The sequence below is a fragment of the Antechinus flavipes genome, chromosome 2, assembly GCF_016432865.1.
Source record: "Antechinus flavipes isolate AdamAnt ecotype Samford, QLD, Australia chromosome 2, AdamAnt_v2, whole genome shotgun sequence".
NCBI lineage: Eukaryota > Metazoa > Chordata > Mammalia > Dasyuromorphia > Dasyuridae > Antechinus > Antechinus flavipes.
In genome coordinates this window covers 663210205-663227948 of record NC_067399.1, presented here as the reverse complement: position 1 = coordinate 663227948, position 17744 = coordinate 663210205, and the positions used below count along the sequence as shown (strand labels likewise).

The 17744-nt window shown below is 41.3% G+C and overlaps 1 protein-coding gene across 3 annotated transcripts in view; it reads left to right on the top strand.

Moving 5' to 3' along the window:
• The window catches only part of ARID5B (AT-rich interaction domain 5B), a 209840-nt gene that overhangs the window by 152480 nt on the left and 39616 nt on the right, over positions 1-17744 (top strand). For 2 of the 3 annotated variants that reach the window (XM_051982609.1, XM_051982608.1), the window contains exon 5: positions 10357-10469. In XM_051982609.1, the coding sequence (XP_051838569.1) occupies positions 10357-10469 (113 nt within the window). Of the gene's footprint in view, positions 1-7809; positions 7930-10356; positions 10470-17744 lie in introns of those variants that run through there. The other variant, XM_051982610.1, reaches the window with a different exon arrangement.

Here is a 17744-nt window from a genome sequence, read left to right as displayed (position 1 = left end):
ATCGATTATCCTCAATGTCGAGAATAGAATATCTCGTTTCCAAACCCGAAGCAGGAGAAATGGCCGAACAAGAATGCACTGTGTACATATGAGTTAGAAAATTGTTCTGATATTTACTGCGCCTTTCAAGGATATTCAATACGAAATGTAGCTTTCCAATCTTTTCTGTCGTGTTCTAGTCGAACCCCACGGAACATTTCGATTGCAGATAAGAAGGAATGGGTCTCTTGATTATTATTTTTTTAATGACAAAAATTCATCCTCTCTATTTACAAGGTTACTCTTGGCTTTAAATCCTTCGGAAGATGAAGGAAATCCAAACTTTTGTCTGTGGTAGAAACATTTCCAACCCAAATCCTGAAACCCTGGAAAATCGTCAGGCATCTGAGGGGTTAACTTTAATTTTTTATTGTGTGATACCATCCTGAGAAAGAATGTATATCTGTGTTTACAGAGACTTCTTCCAAAAATGGAAATTGGAGATTTTTCTAAATTGAGGCTTAAGTCTTTTTCAAAGACCCATCTAGTTTAACGTTGGAACAATATTCTTTTGTCCTAGTTTTAATGGGCCACTTGAAGGGTTCCCCTTCCTCCCTGCCCCCACCCTATTGTGTTCTCTATCCACCGAGAGCCCACCTGATCCCTTGGCTGGCATTGGCTCTTCACAAGTTGATCCATAAATGATGGTGACTTAGAGGAAAGTAGACGTGGAATAAAGAGAACAAAAGTTTAAAATCAATCCCCCAAGCCAATTCTGGCGTACGTGATGATGAGCATAGTAATAGTAATAATTTTTATAGTACATTAAGGTTTATAAAACATCGTAAGTGTTATAGGATTTGGTCCTCTTGATAAACTTGTGAGGTAGGTATTGTTATTATCCCCATTTTACAGAGGAGGGAACTCAATGCCCAGAATCACACAGCTAAGAATGGTCCAAGGCTGGATTTGAATTCTCATCTCCAACTCCAGCACTGCGCCACCTGGGTGCCGTGCCAGTTGGAGTCGATAGGACTTGTTAAATATTTGCCACTTAAGCTGACCCCAGCTAATTTGTGGGTGGCAGGGACATCTGGGAGAGTCACCCCGTCTTACACGCAATCTTCGTGCTTTGACACCACATGGGCATTTGGGAATCTGGGCCAAGATGTTCTCCAAACCCTCTGATCTTCAGAAGCGATTGAGTCCCCAGGGCAGAGTTCCCTAGAAAGCTCCGTGCCTGGAGCAGAAATCCCGGGGAGGAGCCTTGGCTGTGATGTGTTGTGTCTGTCCTCCTCTCACTTCTCACTTTCCTGAGGAACCTTTCTCTTCTTCAGAAGAGGATTTTCTGATGAGGAAGGCATTGGCTGAAGGGAAGGTGAGGTCTTTCTGGATCTCCTTTCCTACTGTACAAGGCACTTAAAGATCAAGTACTGTAGCATCTCAAGGGCGTAGTTGACCCATCACAGTAGAGCCATGTGGGACTAGACAAAGACTTAACATATCTGGGTGTGTGGGACTTGGGGAAAGTAGTTCCTCAGTTTCCTTAGCTATAATAAGAGAGGATTGGATTTAGATAATAACTGGAAATTCACATAGAACATTAAAATATACAAAGCACTTTTCATGCATTACCTCATTGAGCCTAATAACCATGGGTTATAATACTCTTTTGTGTCATGGACTCCTTTGTAGTCTGGGGAAGACTTTGAACCCCTTCTGAGAGGAATGTTTTCAAATGCATAAAATAAAATAAAAAAAACCCCTAAGCTTTCAAAGGAAACCAGTTATAGTGAAATACAGTTATCAAAATTTAAAACTCTATTTATAGACTCCTGGCTGAAGACCTCCTGCCTAAAATAACCTTGGGAGGGAAACATTTTACAGAATGGATCACTGAGTCAAATATCTAAGCAAGAATCGAGCCCATTCTTATCCGCCGGATGATCTGTTTTTGCTGGTTTCCTAGTTCTGAGATTCTGATTCTGTAAATATACCCAAACTGTATTCCTGTTATCATCAATCAATTAAGCCTTGGTAATTTTTTTTTCCTGTAATCACTGAAATGCCTCCCCCATTTGATGGCTGAACAGCCCGTGGCGTCGCTTGCCGGACAGTGGGAGACGCCCCCGGATTGTTTGATTGCTTTTCCTCCTTGCCATTCATCCTTCCCTAGAAATTCATCTGGGTTGACAATGCTAAAGATGCCCTAAGTGGCTTACATCCATTTTGATAGCAAGAATTCACGGAGTCACGTGCTTTCGAACCAATTAGTGATACAGATGAACCAGCGTGATTTGTTTAGTTTATGAGGGGGAAAATAGAATAATTTGTGTTTTTAAGTGTTTCTGAGAAATGAAGGCCTCCAAGGCAGAGAAAGAAAAGGCGAATCAGGAAGTAGAAGTGCAAATCAGATGCTTTTGAAATCACAAAAACTTCAATCTAGGCCATTAGCAATTGCTCTAAGGATGACTAGTATGAGGTGGAAGTGAGTAAGAGTGGGGGGTGTGTTCTGGGAGGGGAAGGAGGAGTACCTATTTACTTACATGGTTTGGTGAATAGTCAAAGAGTACTTGGCTGTTTTGGACATGAGCTGCTCCGGAGAGATGCAGGTATGACATGAGCTCATACATTCCATTGGATTACCTCACTCATTTTGACACGATGCCATCACGCTGAGACTTGGGCTTCCTCCGGCCTCGTTTCGTCATCCTCCCTGTAACAAAACCGCCGTACGTTTCCCAGTCCTGGGACCCGATTTCCACGAAAGTTGTCGTTAGTGGGCACGGGGATCCCGGCCAGAGGCCTTGTAACAGAAACGGGTGCGAGCCAAGAAACTCAGGGCTCGGGCTTGTCACCCACTATTCCCAACCACATTCTTCACGCCTTCTCCAGGACATTCATTTATTCCTCCTGAATCATGTGATCGCTACAAAGGGCTACCCAGGATAACTTAGGACTGGATAGTCCACTTAGACTCCTGGTATCCTTATCCAGGACCAAATTATCCAATTACAAAGAAGGAGAAGCTTGGAAATCTCTGTATCTTTATCACGAAAAGTTATTAAGTCCTCATTTTGTGTGATGCTCAGCCCAGAGATGAAAACTTTAAATGATAACTCAAATAATCCTTGGGTACTAGACCCTGACCCTTTCCCTAGAGTTTTCCCAGCATGGCAGAGGAGCACTATCCAGAGATCGCCACCTCTTCTAGAATGTTGGCTAGGACCAAATGTCATTGTATTTCTCGGGGACGGCACTCTCAGTGGACTGCACGGCTACTTTTGAAGCATTTGTACTTGGGAAATGTAGGGGAAAAAATTCAGTAAAAACCAGCCAGCAGCTTCTAAACTTAGGGCCCAGAGCTCTCTAGGGGTTAGGTGCCTTTTAAACACCAAGGTGGATTCAGTTGATATGAACCAGTTGCCAGGTGTAATGAGTAAACAGCACTGTCGCAGCCCCACTGTGTGGAGGCAGATGTTCTTGAAAACAGTAAATATAGAAATAAAAGGCAATTTCTGGGAAACATTTCTGTTTTTATATTTTTAAAGCCATGTGTTCAAACCAAATTTAGAGTCCTTTTGTTTTTAGTTTGGTGTTGTTGGTTTTAAGTATCTGAAAGAAGAGAAATCCTATAAGGGACAATCTGCAGAATCTTTTTTTTCTTTTTTTATGCTCTCAATGTCAAATGTGGTTTCAATAGAAACCAAGATTGGCAGAAGCCCCTAAGTCTCAACCTTTTAAATTAATCACTTAAAAACACCCAAACTATTTTTTGCCACGGTGAAAGAGGAAGTCTCTAAAAAAGGCAAAAGGGAAACATTTAAAATAGAACCCAGCATTGACAATTAAATTAGTTTTTCCAGAAAGAACATGTCTCACTCTGCAACTCATCAGAGTATTTTTAAGATTCCTGTCTCTGTAAACAGAGCTTTGAGATCCTCAGAGGAATGGCATTAGAGAAATGCAGGCTATTATCCACAGCGTGTGCTGCACATACCACATGATAGAATGCTTTTCGGCCTCCAATATTTGAGTCACTGGCTTTTTGTTTGCTGTTCTGTCCTGTAGCAATTTGCAATCAAATGAGTTAAATTTCCTCCGACTCCCTCTCGTATTGATTTCTGGTGTCAGACTTTGTCGGATGCTCTGAAAAACTTAGGCCTGTGATTTTTCACCAGTGCCCACCAGAGAGTCTCTCCTATCTGTGGGGCAGAAGGGTAGCTAGCTTTGCTTGCTGGCAAAAACCTCCCCCCCCCCAAAAAAAAATGGGAAAGGCTTGTTAAATGGCGAGTTGATCCAACTCTTAGAGGTGTTTATCTTTACGGTGTTTTCCAAGACCAGGACTGTTAAAAAAGAGAAGGTTACCGCAGGAAGGAAGGGACAAATTGAAAAACAGGAACATTTTAGGCCAAAAGCAATTTACTTGGCCAGTAGCTGGGTAGGTTTCCGTTGTTTTGTTATTATGAATTGTTGTTCTTATTGGGATTATTTATCATGAGTGTTGTTTGAAACCTTGCCCCACACGGGAACTTGCCCAGTTTTGTAACAGACAGAAGTGATTTTGCGATCATGGCCTAGTGATCTAGAATCTGAAGTGCTTTGTTTGGCCGGGAGCCGCTCATTAGCGCAGGGGGAGATAATGCCCAGGTGGTGCCCACAAAGGGCATCAGAGCACACGGGACTGTCGGGGCTCCCTGAACTGGCCTAGAATTAACACCCATGCTCTCAGCCCTCCCAGTGGCTGGGATTTCCTAAAGGTGACTGTTTGTTCCTTTCACTGCATGAAGTAAGAAGAAATGATGGCCAGTGGTACAGGAAATCTTTGTTCAAATCATAGAGATCTTCAAATGATTAGCCAGAAGAACAAAAGTGACTAATATGGGGAAGTGAGAATCAGGGGACTGAGACTTGTAGCCCGTCTTGGGGTATCTGTGGCCCCTGTTCAATAAAATTTGTATTTACTGAAGTCACAAAGCTTGCCCATGGCCAAATGTTTTGTAGTCCATTGATGGCGCAGGTGTGGAGCTTCTTCCACCTGTAGAAAGTTCTCTGCTGACTACTCCAGGCAGGGTTGTTAAAATAAATGTCTCCTTACATAAGTGTGGGTGTGAATTTTACACACACACACACACACACACACACACACACACCTGCATCCTCTGTAAACAATTATGTGCATGTGTGTGTGTTTGTGTGTATTTTGTAAATCTGTGGACAAGCTTAATGGTCTCTTAGAAATGAGGAATTAATAAAACTGGCTTGAGCCAGGCATGAATTAAATAGGGGCTGCCTCAGTTTCCCTGTATGCCTTCCCTAGTGGAAACCAGTTTTTCTCTGGCACTAATGCACACACTGAAGGTCTGGGGCTCCTAAAGATGCCATTTCTTCTCTGGAGCAAAATGGTGGCCAACTTCTGTCTTCGAAAAGGATCAGATGGCAAAATGAATAGAGTGTTTTTAAAACCTTGAAGCTTTAAGGCCTAGATTTTTAAATTGGGGTCCGGACAGTCTAGTTTATTGTATTTCAATATAATCACTTGCTTTGTAACTCAGTGTGTGTTATTTTATGCATCTAATAATACTGTTTTGAGAATTGGTTCCTAAATTTCACCAGCCTGCCATTATACAGAAAAATTTATAAGTTAAAGCCCCTGTTTGGGGGAATTTCCAGCAGTTATTATTAAGGAGGTTCTAGGGTAGCTTGACTTGGGATAGTGATGGCGGAGGGCGGAATTTGGAAGAAGAAAGGAGCTAGCATTTATTAAGCGCCTGTGTGTGCCAGGTATTACCTCATTTGCCCTTCACAACAATCCCTCGAGGTAAGTGCTGTTATTACCCCCATTTGACATTCAGGAAATTGAAGCAAACAGGTTAAATGGCTTGCCCAGGGTCACACAGCTAGTAAATGTCTGAGGTTGGTCTCTTCGTGGCTCCAGGACGAGGGCTCTGTCCAGTGTGCTGCCCAGCTGATAAGGGGGTGGTCATTTGAGAAGGATATTTAAGGGCTGAAATTCCTCCCCCTTAACCCTTGTAACTTCCCTCTCCCCCCCTCCCCCCATTTCTTACATATCTGGAAAAGAAAGGCCTGGCTCATCCTTCATTTCCAAGACTTCCTGTTATAATTTTATCAAAACATGGTCTCCTCAGATCTCAAAGCTACCCCGAAGCTGAAGTGGTCTCTAGTGTTACACCCCTCCAAGTAGCATTGTGGGAGAATGGATAACCTAACATGGAGAAATCATTTAGAGCCCAATGTGGCGCTGGGCTTGAGATGATCATTAGGCAGCCAGTGGCCATCAGAACCTTGACCAGTCACCAGACTGAGCTTCCTTTGAACATCTGGCCAGCAGCTAAGAGCTGGTTTAGTCTCACAGTCTCTGAGAAGCCACTGGCTCCAATCTGTACTTAGGTTGATCACCTGTTACAACATCCCCAATAAGTAGTCATTCACACTCGACTTGAAGGTTTTTACTGATGGGGAACTCACTAACTATTGAGGCAGCCCATTCCAATTTTTAGGAAGTTCTTCCTGGTCAAAAGCTAGATTTCTCTAGCTTTTCCCCTAATTCGGTCTCCTGGGGCTCAGAGATGCTAATATAATTTTCACCTGACACACCTTCCAGTATCATTCCTCATATCCCTTTCCTCCCATGTTCAACACAAACTTAAGCATTTTCTTCCATTCTTGCAAATATGTAGGTAAGCGGTAGGTTGGGACTGGTAGGAGAAGGAGGCAAATCACCCTGATGGATCTGTTGGCAGTCACATCTGGCAAAGATTAGGAAAAAGGCCAGGACATCCACTTTTCTATCATGCTTTAGCAAATAAGAAAGAGGACCATTTATTAAAGGATGGATCATATGTAGCGTGTTTAGGGTTTTTGAAGGACTTTGCAAATAGTATCTCATTTTATCCACCCAACAATTCTGAGAGGTGGCTACTATTGTTATTCCCATTTTGAAGATAAAAAACTGAGGCAGACAGAAAGTATGTAAGGGCATCATTTCAGTTCCCCTGCACTCCTTAACTTCCTAAAGATGACAATTTTTTTTTCTCTTGTCTCACTTAAAAGTTAATTCTTTTATTTGTTATTTGTTTGAATTCTCAGACTTGGATACGAGTCCTTGTTAGTGAGTGTGTAATTTACTCTGCCTTTCTAAGTATTTAAGCAACTCAAGGCATGTAGAAACTGGCTTATTCTTCCAATGAGCTTTGACCTATCAGACAGGTGGTCTCTCTCCCTGGAAGGCAGGACCAAGGTATTATGGTTAGAATTGTACCAGAACTAAGAGCAGGAGCTACCACAGGCCTCGGGCCAGGGGTGACTTATTTTGTTTTGAGTTTTTTCCTCATTGTTTCTAAAGAGATATTTTAGGGCCAGGCCCAGTTTTCTGCTATAGTCTGCTGTGGCTTTATTTTGGGAACTGACACCCGAGTGCACCTAGTACATCGCAGGTAGTAAAGCTTTAGCTCTCGGGCCAACTGCAGTAAATTGTGGCAACGCTTTGGTTCCTCTCCGGTGTCGCCTCCCCGAGATATGGAATACCTTGGCTCAGGGCTCCTCGGGGTGTCAGATTCATGGAACGGGGCACGGAGTCCTAGCCAGACTTGGGGCAAGAGGTCAGGGTCAACAAAACAATTAGGATGAAATCACCGGCCCCATTAAGAAGGTGGATAGCGCCGAGTGGCCTCCCTGCCAGCCTGGCAACTCTTGGGGCTCATCCCACACTCCCACACTCGGGGCTAGTCACGGCTCTGTGTTTACATGAGTAATGGAACTGCGGGGGGCGGGGAGTTGTAAGCAGAGAGCCCGGACTCCGAGGGCTCATTTGGAGGAAAGCTGACATCCACGCCGAGGCAGCCCGAGCGGTCCAGGGATGTAGTAGTGGGCAGTCTGGCATTCATGAGCCCAGATAGAAATCAGACCGATGCTCGGCGATTGGAATGGGTAAATCATTACTTTCTCTTTGCTTCATTCTGGGACGTGTTTTCTTCAGATCATCGGTCCAGGCGAGGCTTCTGAAAGAATTTCAGTTTTAGGGAGGGGGAGAAGGAGAGAGGGACAGGAACTGGGGGCTAGTAAACAATCACATCAACAACAACACAAAACCCCAGCAACCTCCCCCCCTTTTATGATCATCATTATTATTCTCCCTAGAGTTAAGTTCCCCCACAAATTGGAAAAAATCAATTAGTTGTCTTAATTGTATTTGCCAAATTTGCTTCGGATGTGAGATGCCCCCAAAGCCACCGGTTAACCCTGTGGCCAAAAGTTAGCTGAACAACAGCTAGGGAAGACTGGAGGGAGAGCTTTGTGGTGTTTGTCTAATCCTCCCTTAAAGCAAGGCATGGCGGGGCTACCTAGAGAAACCAGTTGTTTTTGAGTGAGCTTGTTACTTTGTGCCTCTTAAGTGAGCCTGATGCTGCTTAAGTCTGGTTCCCATCGGGAATTCCCATCGGGAACTCAGTGCAGGAGCTCATGCCGGACAGTGGTGATGCTAAATCAACATCTGTCTTCTCTTCCTCCCTTTATGTGGGTCTTACGAGGAATTAAGTTTGACATCAGGGATGAAATAGGACTTTGATTTGCATCCCGGGTACGGCCCTTTTCCAAAAAACTTGAAGACTTGAACTGGTCTCAGCATGGGCCGGCGGGGGTGGGATGGGGGGGAGCTTTCAGGGGAGGGTGACTTTAAACAAACCTCAGGATTTCCATAAAACTGGTCCCTGAAAAGAGAGTCGAACATGCTGGTTCAGATGCCTCTGCCAAGTATGTTAAATATGTTGATTGTGCTAACCACAGATTAGTAAAATGCATTTAATACTGGTCGGGCTGTTACAGTGAATGTCTTTTATGTGTGTGTGTGTGTGTTTGTGTGTGTATGTGTATTGTTGTTTATGGTTTTATATGTGTACATATATGTATTATTTTTGAGTTGATATGTGTGTATATATAAGTATGTATGTGTATGTATTTATGGGTTTATATGTGTGTATATGTGTTTTGTTATTTATGGGTTTATATGTGTGCATATATGCATATATAAGTATGTATTTATGGGTTTATATGTGTGTATGTGTATGTATATTTAGGTGTTCATATTTGTGGGTTTATATGTGTGCATATATATGTATATTTTTTGTGAGTTTATAGGTATGCATATATATGTTATTATATAGGTTATTTATGGGTTTTATATATGCATATATACATGTGTGATGTGTATATGTATTATTTATGGGTTTATGTGTGTGCACATATATATGTGGGCTTATATGTGTACATATATGTATTGTTTTTGAGTTTACATGTGTGCATGTATATATGTATGTATATGTATTGTTTATGAGTTTGTATGTGTGCATGTGTATATGTGACTATGTATATGTTATTATTATGGGTTTATATGTGTATATATGTATTATATATGTGTGTGTGTATTATTTGTGGGTTTATATCTGTGCATGTATATACATATATATGTATATGTGTATGTATTAGTTATGGGTTTATATTGTGCATATACATAGTGTGTGTATTATTTATGGATTTATATGTATGTATATATATTATGTATATGTATTGTTTGTGGATTTATATTGTGCATATATGTATATATGTATGTATGTGTATTATTTACAAGTTTATATGTGTGTATGTATACGTGTACATATATGAATATGTATTATTTGTAGGTTTATATGTGTCAATATAGTTATATATGTAGGTATGTGTATGTAAACATGCATATTATATGTGTATATTGTGCATATGTATGGATTATATTGTGTGATTATATACAAATATGCATATTTATATATGGTTTTTATATATCTATAATTTTGTCACTTATCCTTTTTGTATTTTATTTGACATGCATTTACGTTGTTTGCGAGACTGTAGCTACTTTGAGAAACTTTCTAAGGCAGATGTTTTCAAAGGCTCTCGCTGCCGTGACCTCCCAAATAGGCTGCTTGATCACTTAGGTTTGTGAGAGCCAGAACAGAGTGTGTTACAGTCTGGTTCAGAGATGATTTCCAACCCTGGATGTTTCTACAAAGATATCTTTTCCATCTGTGGGGAAATGCATTTTCTTTCTGTCAACGTCCTTTAGAGACAAAGGGCTTGCTTTTATATTAATTAGATATGTTAAAGTATAATAGATTAGTCTTGGGAAATGGGGTACGGTGGTTTCTAGTCTACGCCAATACAGCCCATCAGAGTGAGTGACTCCTAATGAGAGGTGGCTGGGTACAGATGTGTACATTTCTATGAACAATTACAGGGGATTGATTTTGAGCCTGGCTCGGTTGTTTAAGAAAACAAACCCATGTAAATGAAAATGACTATAAATTGTTCTCCATTTGTTTTCAGCGCCAAATCTTAAAGGAAGGCCACGCAAAAAGAAATCGTGCCCTCAGAGAAGAGATTCGGTAAATGGCGTGAAGGATTCCAGCAATAATTCAGATGGCAAAACCATTGCCAAGGTACAGTCATTCATTCAGACCTACTCATTTTATTAATCTTTTTGTTTCTCTTTCTAAAAATCTTTCCGTCTTCTTTCTTGATACAGTTTTCCATTCAGAATCTGACTTTTGGCGTCCTAAGCCATTGAGGATGTGTGTCTTGGGGTGTGTTGGGGTGTGGGGAGCAGAGGGAGAGAGAGAAAGAGAGAGAGAAACTTGACATTCTGATTAGTCAACAGAAAGGCTTTCCACCTCCAGCTTTGACCATTGGGTAAAGGGACTGTGATTAGCAACCACGTCATCAAGGCTGAGATTTCACAGTTGGGGCCACAATGACATGGTTTACTCTTACTATATCAAAAATAAACCGGCTGAGCCATTCTCTCTCTCTTTCCCCCCTCCCATGTACTCTTAAATATCTTTCAGAGATTAACAGAGGATGAAATTGGAAGATCTAAATTTAGTCATTGTAATTGTGTTTCCTCTCAGGTCACCCCAAAATTATCCTAGAGTCATATTTTGGGTCCGAGTAGGAGAAAGGAACATGGAGTGAAAGCCAAAATCCCAAGCTAGACCTTTGGGATCTGGTTCCTTGGCCATGAATTACGTAGAACTCTGAAAAGAGATGTTTATACTATTTTATTCTCATTGATGTGAAGAGTAAAGGGGTCAGTTTATATTTGTAGACTTCCCTCTTCAGGTTTTACTGGCGTGGGTCAGATTTCAATAGCTCAGTTTACCAGTTATTTGTTCCAGGTATTTGGCTCGGGTGACATTTTGTGCCAAAGACAGTTATGCTTTTTCCCCTTAAAAACAAAGCCAGCCATCCTAATCAACTCTGTAAGGCCAGGATTAAGGGCCAGATTTCAGCAAACTATTTCTAGAGCCAAATTCTGAATCCCTGAAGTCTCCAGTAGGGAAATAGGAGCTTGGCCTCTGTGACACATCCTCATGAGTGGCCCATCCTTCCCAGAATTTCTAATCATAGCTCATGTTGATGTAGCACATTGGGATTTCTAAAGTGCTTCCCTCACGCTCAACCCATATAATCAATATTGACTCAATCTGCATGACTGTCTCACCAGATAGTTCAAATGTGGGAGGGAAAAGGAGGGAGTAGGAAAGAAGAGGGAGAGAGAGAGAGAGACAGAGACACAGAAACAGAGAGAGAGAGAGAGAGAGAGAGAAGTGAGAGGGAGAGACCCAGAGACAGACAGAGACCTATTATTCCACAATATTCTGCTAAGTGCTAAGACAAGCCCAAAAAAAAAAAAAAAAAATCAATACCTGCCCTTAAAGAGCTTACATTCTAATTGAGGTAAGAAGAAAGAAAGTGGAAAAGTCTAGAAAGTCAGAAGTGAAGCCAGGAAAAAAAAAGTGAACGTGAATGTCTTGGACCTTTCCTGAGATGATGATCTCAGACAGAAACTCACCAATCAGAAGAGGGGGCCATAGAGCAAAGGTGTTTGGAGGCATCTCAGAGATCATCTAGCCTAATTTTCTCATTTTAATAAATGAGGAAACTGAGGTTGAGAGAGAGGAAATGAATGCCCCAGATCCCATGGATGATCAGAGGAAGAACCAGAATCTTTATCCTGAATCCACGATCCATAGATTTTTCTCTAGCTCCATACTGACTTGCTGAGAACAGATGGCAAGTCCTTTGTGATTATCCATCCTAAATATCCCATGACTTTCCCCAAGGGGCTGAGTGGAAGCAGAGGGTCTGTTTTCATTCCTGATCAAGAGCAAATCAGGCCTCTTCTCCTTTTGTCGTGATTGATGACAAATTCGAGAAAGGTGTTTTTCGGGGGGTTGGGTACCTTTGTCTTTATCTCTGGGGGGTTCGATCTTGACGCTTTCCTTCTTAAGGGATGGAATGGGTTCATAAGCGAATGAGCATAAGGTAATTGAGAGAGACATCAAGTAGAGCAGCTTGGTTCCCTGTGATGTGGTTTGCAAGCTCTGACAAGATACCACCGAATGGGGCCGGGCGGTTTCAGGACACGAGCGCTCGGCAGGGCCCGGCCCCGCCAATTCCAGGTTTTGGCAGCCCGCCCCCATGCCTTGAGTGTGACATCACAGGTATAAGGCAGAGTGTTCTCTACCTGAGCCCAGCTGGAGCGCTCCCTCCAGTGTCATTTACAGTCACCACCAAAATATGCTGCCTGAGAGTCTTGCAAAATCATGACAATTGACTGAGCCCTCCTGGGTCTCTCTCCCCCTCTGCTTGGGAAAGTGACAAATGGCTGCACGAGGGTGTGAGGTTCTGTTTGTAGAACTGCTCCCCAAGTGCTTCCTCTCGGAAGCGTATCCGTTTACCGATCTGGGAAACTAGAGGTCAGGTCATCTTGGATTCTGATAGCCTTGCTTGGAGTTTGAATATGGGCCTTTTCCTCATGTCAAGATTTTGGATTTACACATTGGGACTGAATATCTAGTCTCAAAACCTGTGAGACTTAAAGACCCAGCTTCTATTTCAAGGGCTGCCTGCTTAGGAAGCACTTAGAATTGGAATATAATAATAATAATAACTAAAAATTAAATTTTAAAATAAATTATTAAATACTTACTAAAATGTTATGTATAGTGCTCATCTTGCAAAGTACTTTTTAAATACATTCCTTCATTTGATCCTCATGGGGGTAGATATTATCTCCATATTGCATCTTAGAAATGAAGTGACTCGCTCATAGTCACAGAGCCAGGGAGTGTCAGAGGCAGGAACTGAAACCAGTTCTCTCTTGACTTCAGGTGAGCCAGACTAGCCACTGTTCTATGGTGGAACTCATCAGTTGACAGGCATTTTCTAAATGTCTGTTATGTGCCTGGCATTGAATATGCAAACAAAAATGCAACTGCCCTTGCCCTCAAAGAGCTTACGTAACTCTGATTTTGTCACAGTTAACGATTTATAGAAGACTTGCTTACGGTGATTCAGTGATGGTGATACTATAAGAATTATGAGATCCATTTTGCAGATGAAAAAACTGAGTCATCACAGAATGATAGATTCTTAGAACAAGAAAGGACCTTAGTGATCAGAGGAAAAAGCTGCTTAAAAATGTCTGGTTCAAGCCTGGGGTGGGGATATTGGGATGGGAGAAGAAGGGGGCAGTTAAAGAACAAATGGAGAGATCTTGAAATCTAATTTTGCCCAGTTGTGCAATTTCACACGTGGTTGTTTGTTTTGGTAGGGCAGGAAAGAAGTGAAATGATTTTCTCATGATCGCCCCACCTAGGAAGTAGCAGAGCTGGGGGGTGCAGTGGATAGAGTGCTGAGCCTGGTGTGAAGAAGAGTTGAATTAAAATTAAGCATCAAACAGTTACTAATTTGTGTGACCCTGGACAAGTCACTTGCCTGTAGGAATCAAATCAATGAATGCTTAATAAGTACTTACGTGTGTCAGGCACTGTGCTGAGTGCTGGAGATATAAAAAGAAGCAAAAGACCGATACTGACCTCCAAGAGCTTAAAATTGAATGGGAAAGACAATAGACAAACAAATGTATACTAACAAGCTGTACAGGAAAAATAGGATATAATTAACACATGGAAAGCACCACTATTAAGAGGAGTTGAGGAGGGCTTCCTGTAGAAGGTGGGGTTTTAGACTAGGGAGCTTGATAGTCTTCAGTTTTCACTCATCACAGAACATTAGAGTTGGAAAAGGCCTTAGGGATCAGCTAGGTCTAACTCTGGTGCCAGAGTAGACAGAATGCTGGACTCAGGAAGATTCCCATATCCCAAATCCAATCTCACGACCCTTAGTAATAACCGTGTGACCGAGTACAGGTCATTTAATTCTGTTTGCCTCAGTTTCCTTAACTGTTAAATGAGAGGGAGAAGGAAATGGCAAACCACTCCAGTATCTTTGACAAGAACATTCAAAATGGAATCACAGAGAGTCAGACGTGACAGGAAAATGACTCAAAGATTAGATTTCTCGATCTCGTTAGAAAAGGAGATGCCCCGACTAGCCGATCTCTTAGTTCTAGCCCCGACTCCTGTGATCTGTGAGGACTTTCTAATGGGAAGATCACAGTGTCCCGGGCTTCACAGAAACTCCGTCCCTTCCTTCCACACTTGCTTTGATGTCAGCTTTCTCCAGTACCAGTTGACCACCAGGAAGGTTTGCTTTCTGAGTCACCAGGTATGCTCTATTTGTGGTCACAAAGAACAGGCTTCTCATTTAAAAGCCAGCATCAGAAGGTAGAAGCTATTTGAGGGGAGTAGGAGGGAGGTGGCTAGCACCAGAATTGAGGAAAACTGCCTCTTCCAGTCCATTAAGTCTAATATAGTCACACCTTAAAAATCACGAAGAAGTCTTTTGTCTCAAGGCCAAAACAGGAAAACATAGAGAGAAAGCAGGTTCTGTTCCTAACCACAGAAAATAACAGAATGAGTTCGTTTGTGGCGTGGAGAGGGAATCGACCTGTTACTTCATGGGGATGAAGAAAATTCCCTCCACCAGTGCAGGTTGCTGTCTTTGCAATCTTTGGTCTTAGAAAGTTAGTTGCCTAGAATGCTGAGAGGTGGTGATTTGCCCAGAGTCACACAGCCTTTATGAGTCAGATGCAGGGTCAAGAGGGACTATGTATTATATACCCACTAAGCCAAATCTTAATCTTAAAGTATAATCTGGGAATCCTGGGGAAGAGAGATCCTAGAGCCTTCTGGGTGCCCATAAAGTCAAAATTATTTTCATGATAATACTAAGAGATTTTAACTTCTTAATGGTAAAAATATCTAGATATAATCACATATACAGAATTTCTTTGTGGTGGGATTATTCAATAATTTTTAAGTTTCCAAAGAGTCCTGAGTTCTAAAAGTTTGGCAACTACTTCATGAAGGTCTACTCTTGCTTGTTTGTGATAAAGCATGAAATTGTATTCAATTGGAACTTTCAATGGCTCCCTATTACCTATGCTATAAAATATATTGCTCAGCTTGGTATTATAAGGCCTGTTAATCAGAAGTATTTTTACTTTATCCTCCATACAGTCTATATTATTTCCTGTTGGAATTGCTAGAACCCAGCATTCTATCACCAGCTTCTATATCTTTATATGGTAGCTGACCTGCCTTCCCTTCCCAACTATGCCTCTCAGAGCCCCCAGTTTCCTTTAAGATTCAGCTTAGAAGGCAGTGAGGTGGTATAGTAGATAGAACACCAGCCTTGAAGTCAGGAGGACCTGAGTTCAAATGTGGCCTCAGATACATTTCTTAGCTGTGTAACCCTGGGAAGTCACTTAATCCCAATTACCTCATCAAAAAAAAAAAAAAGTCAGCTTAGATACAATCTCCTTCAGAAGTCTGAAGCTTATCCCTCCCTGGTTTTATCAAGTCCTCCTTACTTAGATAAATTTGTGCTTGTTGGTCTTTGTGCCTACTATATTTCCCAAGGAGAATGTAAGTAAACTCCTTGAGCAGGGTGGGCTGTTTGGTTTTCTTTGCACAGTAGTATGCATGGAGTAGGTACATAATTAAATTAGAAAATAAATCAGTGTTTTCTTATTGTCATGGATGGCCTGATCAAGAGCATAACTTCTAAGAAAACTACAAAGTGAAATAAAGCTTAAAACAGTTAAAACCAAGTTAACCCAGGAATCCAAGCATATCTGGGATGTTCTTATCTTGGTCCCTTTTGTGCTCAGCTTCTGAGAGCCTGTAACTTTCTCAGCCTGAGCTAAATGGAGAGCTGAGCTGTTATTCAACTATGATCAGGTCACATGGATGGATTAAGGATCTCATCCATATGAGGAGGCCCTTCCCTGGTGGAGATTATGACTCCTGTGTACTTTTTCACCCTAGATGTGTCTAGTCTAAGCATTCTCATACATTCTTCAGAGAGGTTATACTCAGGGAGAGGAGCCATAAATAGGCTGAGAATAAGGAAGACCTGGGTTCAGAGCCTATCTCTGTTCTTTGCCAGCTGTGTGGCCATGGACAAGTCACATAACCTTTGTGAGGATCAATTAACATGACATCTGTAAAGTACTTCAGAAATGCTATCTATCATTATTATGACTATTATCTGTAAAATGATAGGATGGGCCATTCCTAAATTTATAATCTGAATCAAGAAGCGTTGGTTAAGTGCCTACTGTTTATGAAGTACTGTGCCAGGCAATAAAGATACTCAAAGACCAAAATGTATCTTGCCCTCAAGGAGTTTACATTCTATCCAGGAAACAATATATGTACATGTAAGTAGATACATAGTATGTATATACAGTGTTGCTTAATACAGGAATCCACAATAGCCGGGTAGAGCCCAAATCAACCTTTTCTTCCACTGAAGGTTTTTGCCTGATTTATCCACGTGATTATTTCATTTCTCCTTGTGCATCATCTGTCATTGAGTCAACTGCTTGAAGAATTGTTGCCTTTTATATTAGAAAAATAATCTAAGATTTGGGATTAGGTTTGTTTCGGTTTGGGTTCTTTTGGTTCTGTTTTAAATTTCTCCAGTGTATACATCACCATTTTAAACTACAGGGTCTCTTACTGCCTTGAATTTAATTAGAACATCTCTCCAAATTGCAAGTTTTGACTACCAACTTAATATTTTGAAAAAATCACTCCCAGGGTGTCACGTGATGTCGATTATAGACTAGAGTGATCTTATGATTTAAATAAAGCCTTTAAAATTACAGATTTCATCAGAGGTTCATACCCAACCCCAGTTACAGCGATGGGGAATGATGGCAAGGTAAAATTTCACATGGCATAAGTCTCTGTATAATGTTACAAGGAATGAAAGTTTAGAAAGAATACAAGTGATAGATTTCCTTTGGAAAAAAATGTTTAATCCCATTACCACAGCTCTTAAAAAATTAAAATGCGACCTAAAAGCCCAGCTCAATAACTTTGTAGTGTGGGAAGTATTATTTTTCCAGTACCAGGCTAAAGATATTAAACTAGCACAGTCACTCTAGGGAATAAATGATGAAGAAAACTCTTACAGGGGATATGTTTCCATTTAATAAATAATCATGGCCTTTTACATTCTTCATACTTAGAAAGGAGAGATCAGTCCAGAGCCGGAGATGGAACATGCAGAAGAAAATGTAGGATATTTTTATTCTCATCCTTTGCTTCCCTTCCTCTGTCTGTATTAGATCTGGGGCTATCGACAATAGGAGAATATCGGAATACAGAAATTCCTCCTAGACTCACATGGCTGCAAATCTGACCTCTTGTACTTCTTCCTTTACAATTAAAATAGCCCAGCAGCCTAACGTTGTATTGAACAGTCAGTCATCAAAGGCAGTGAGGATGGAATATTAG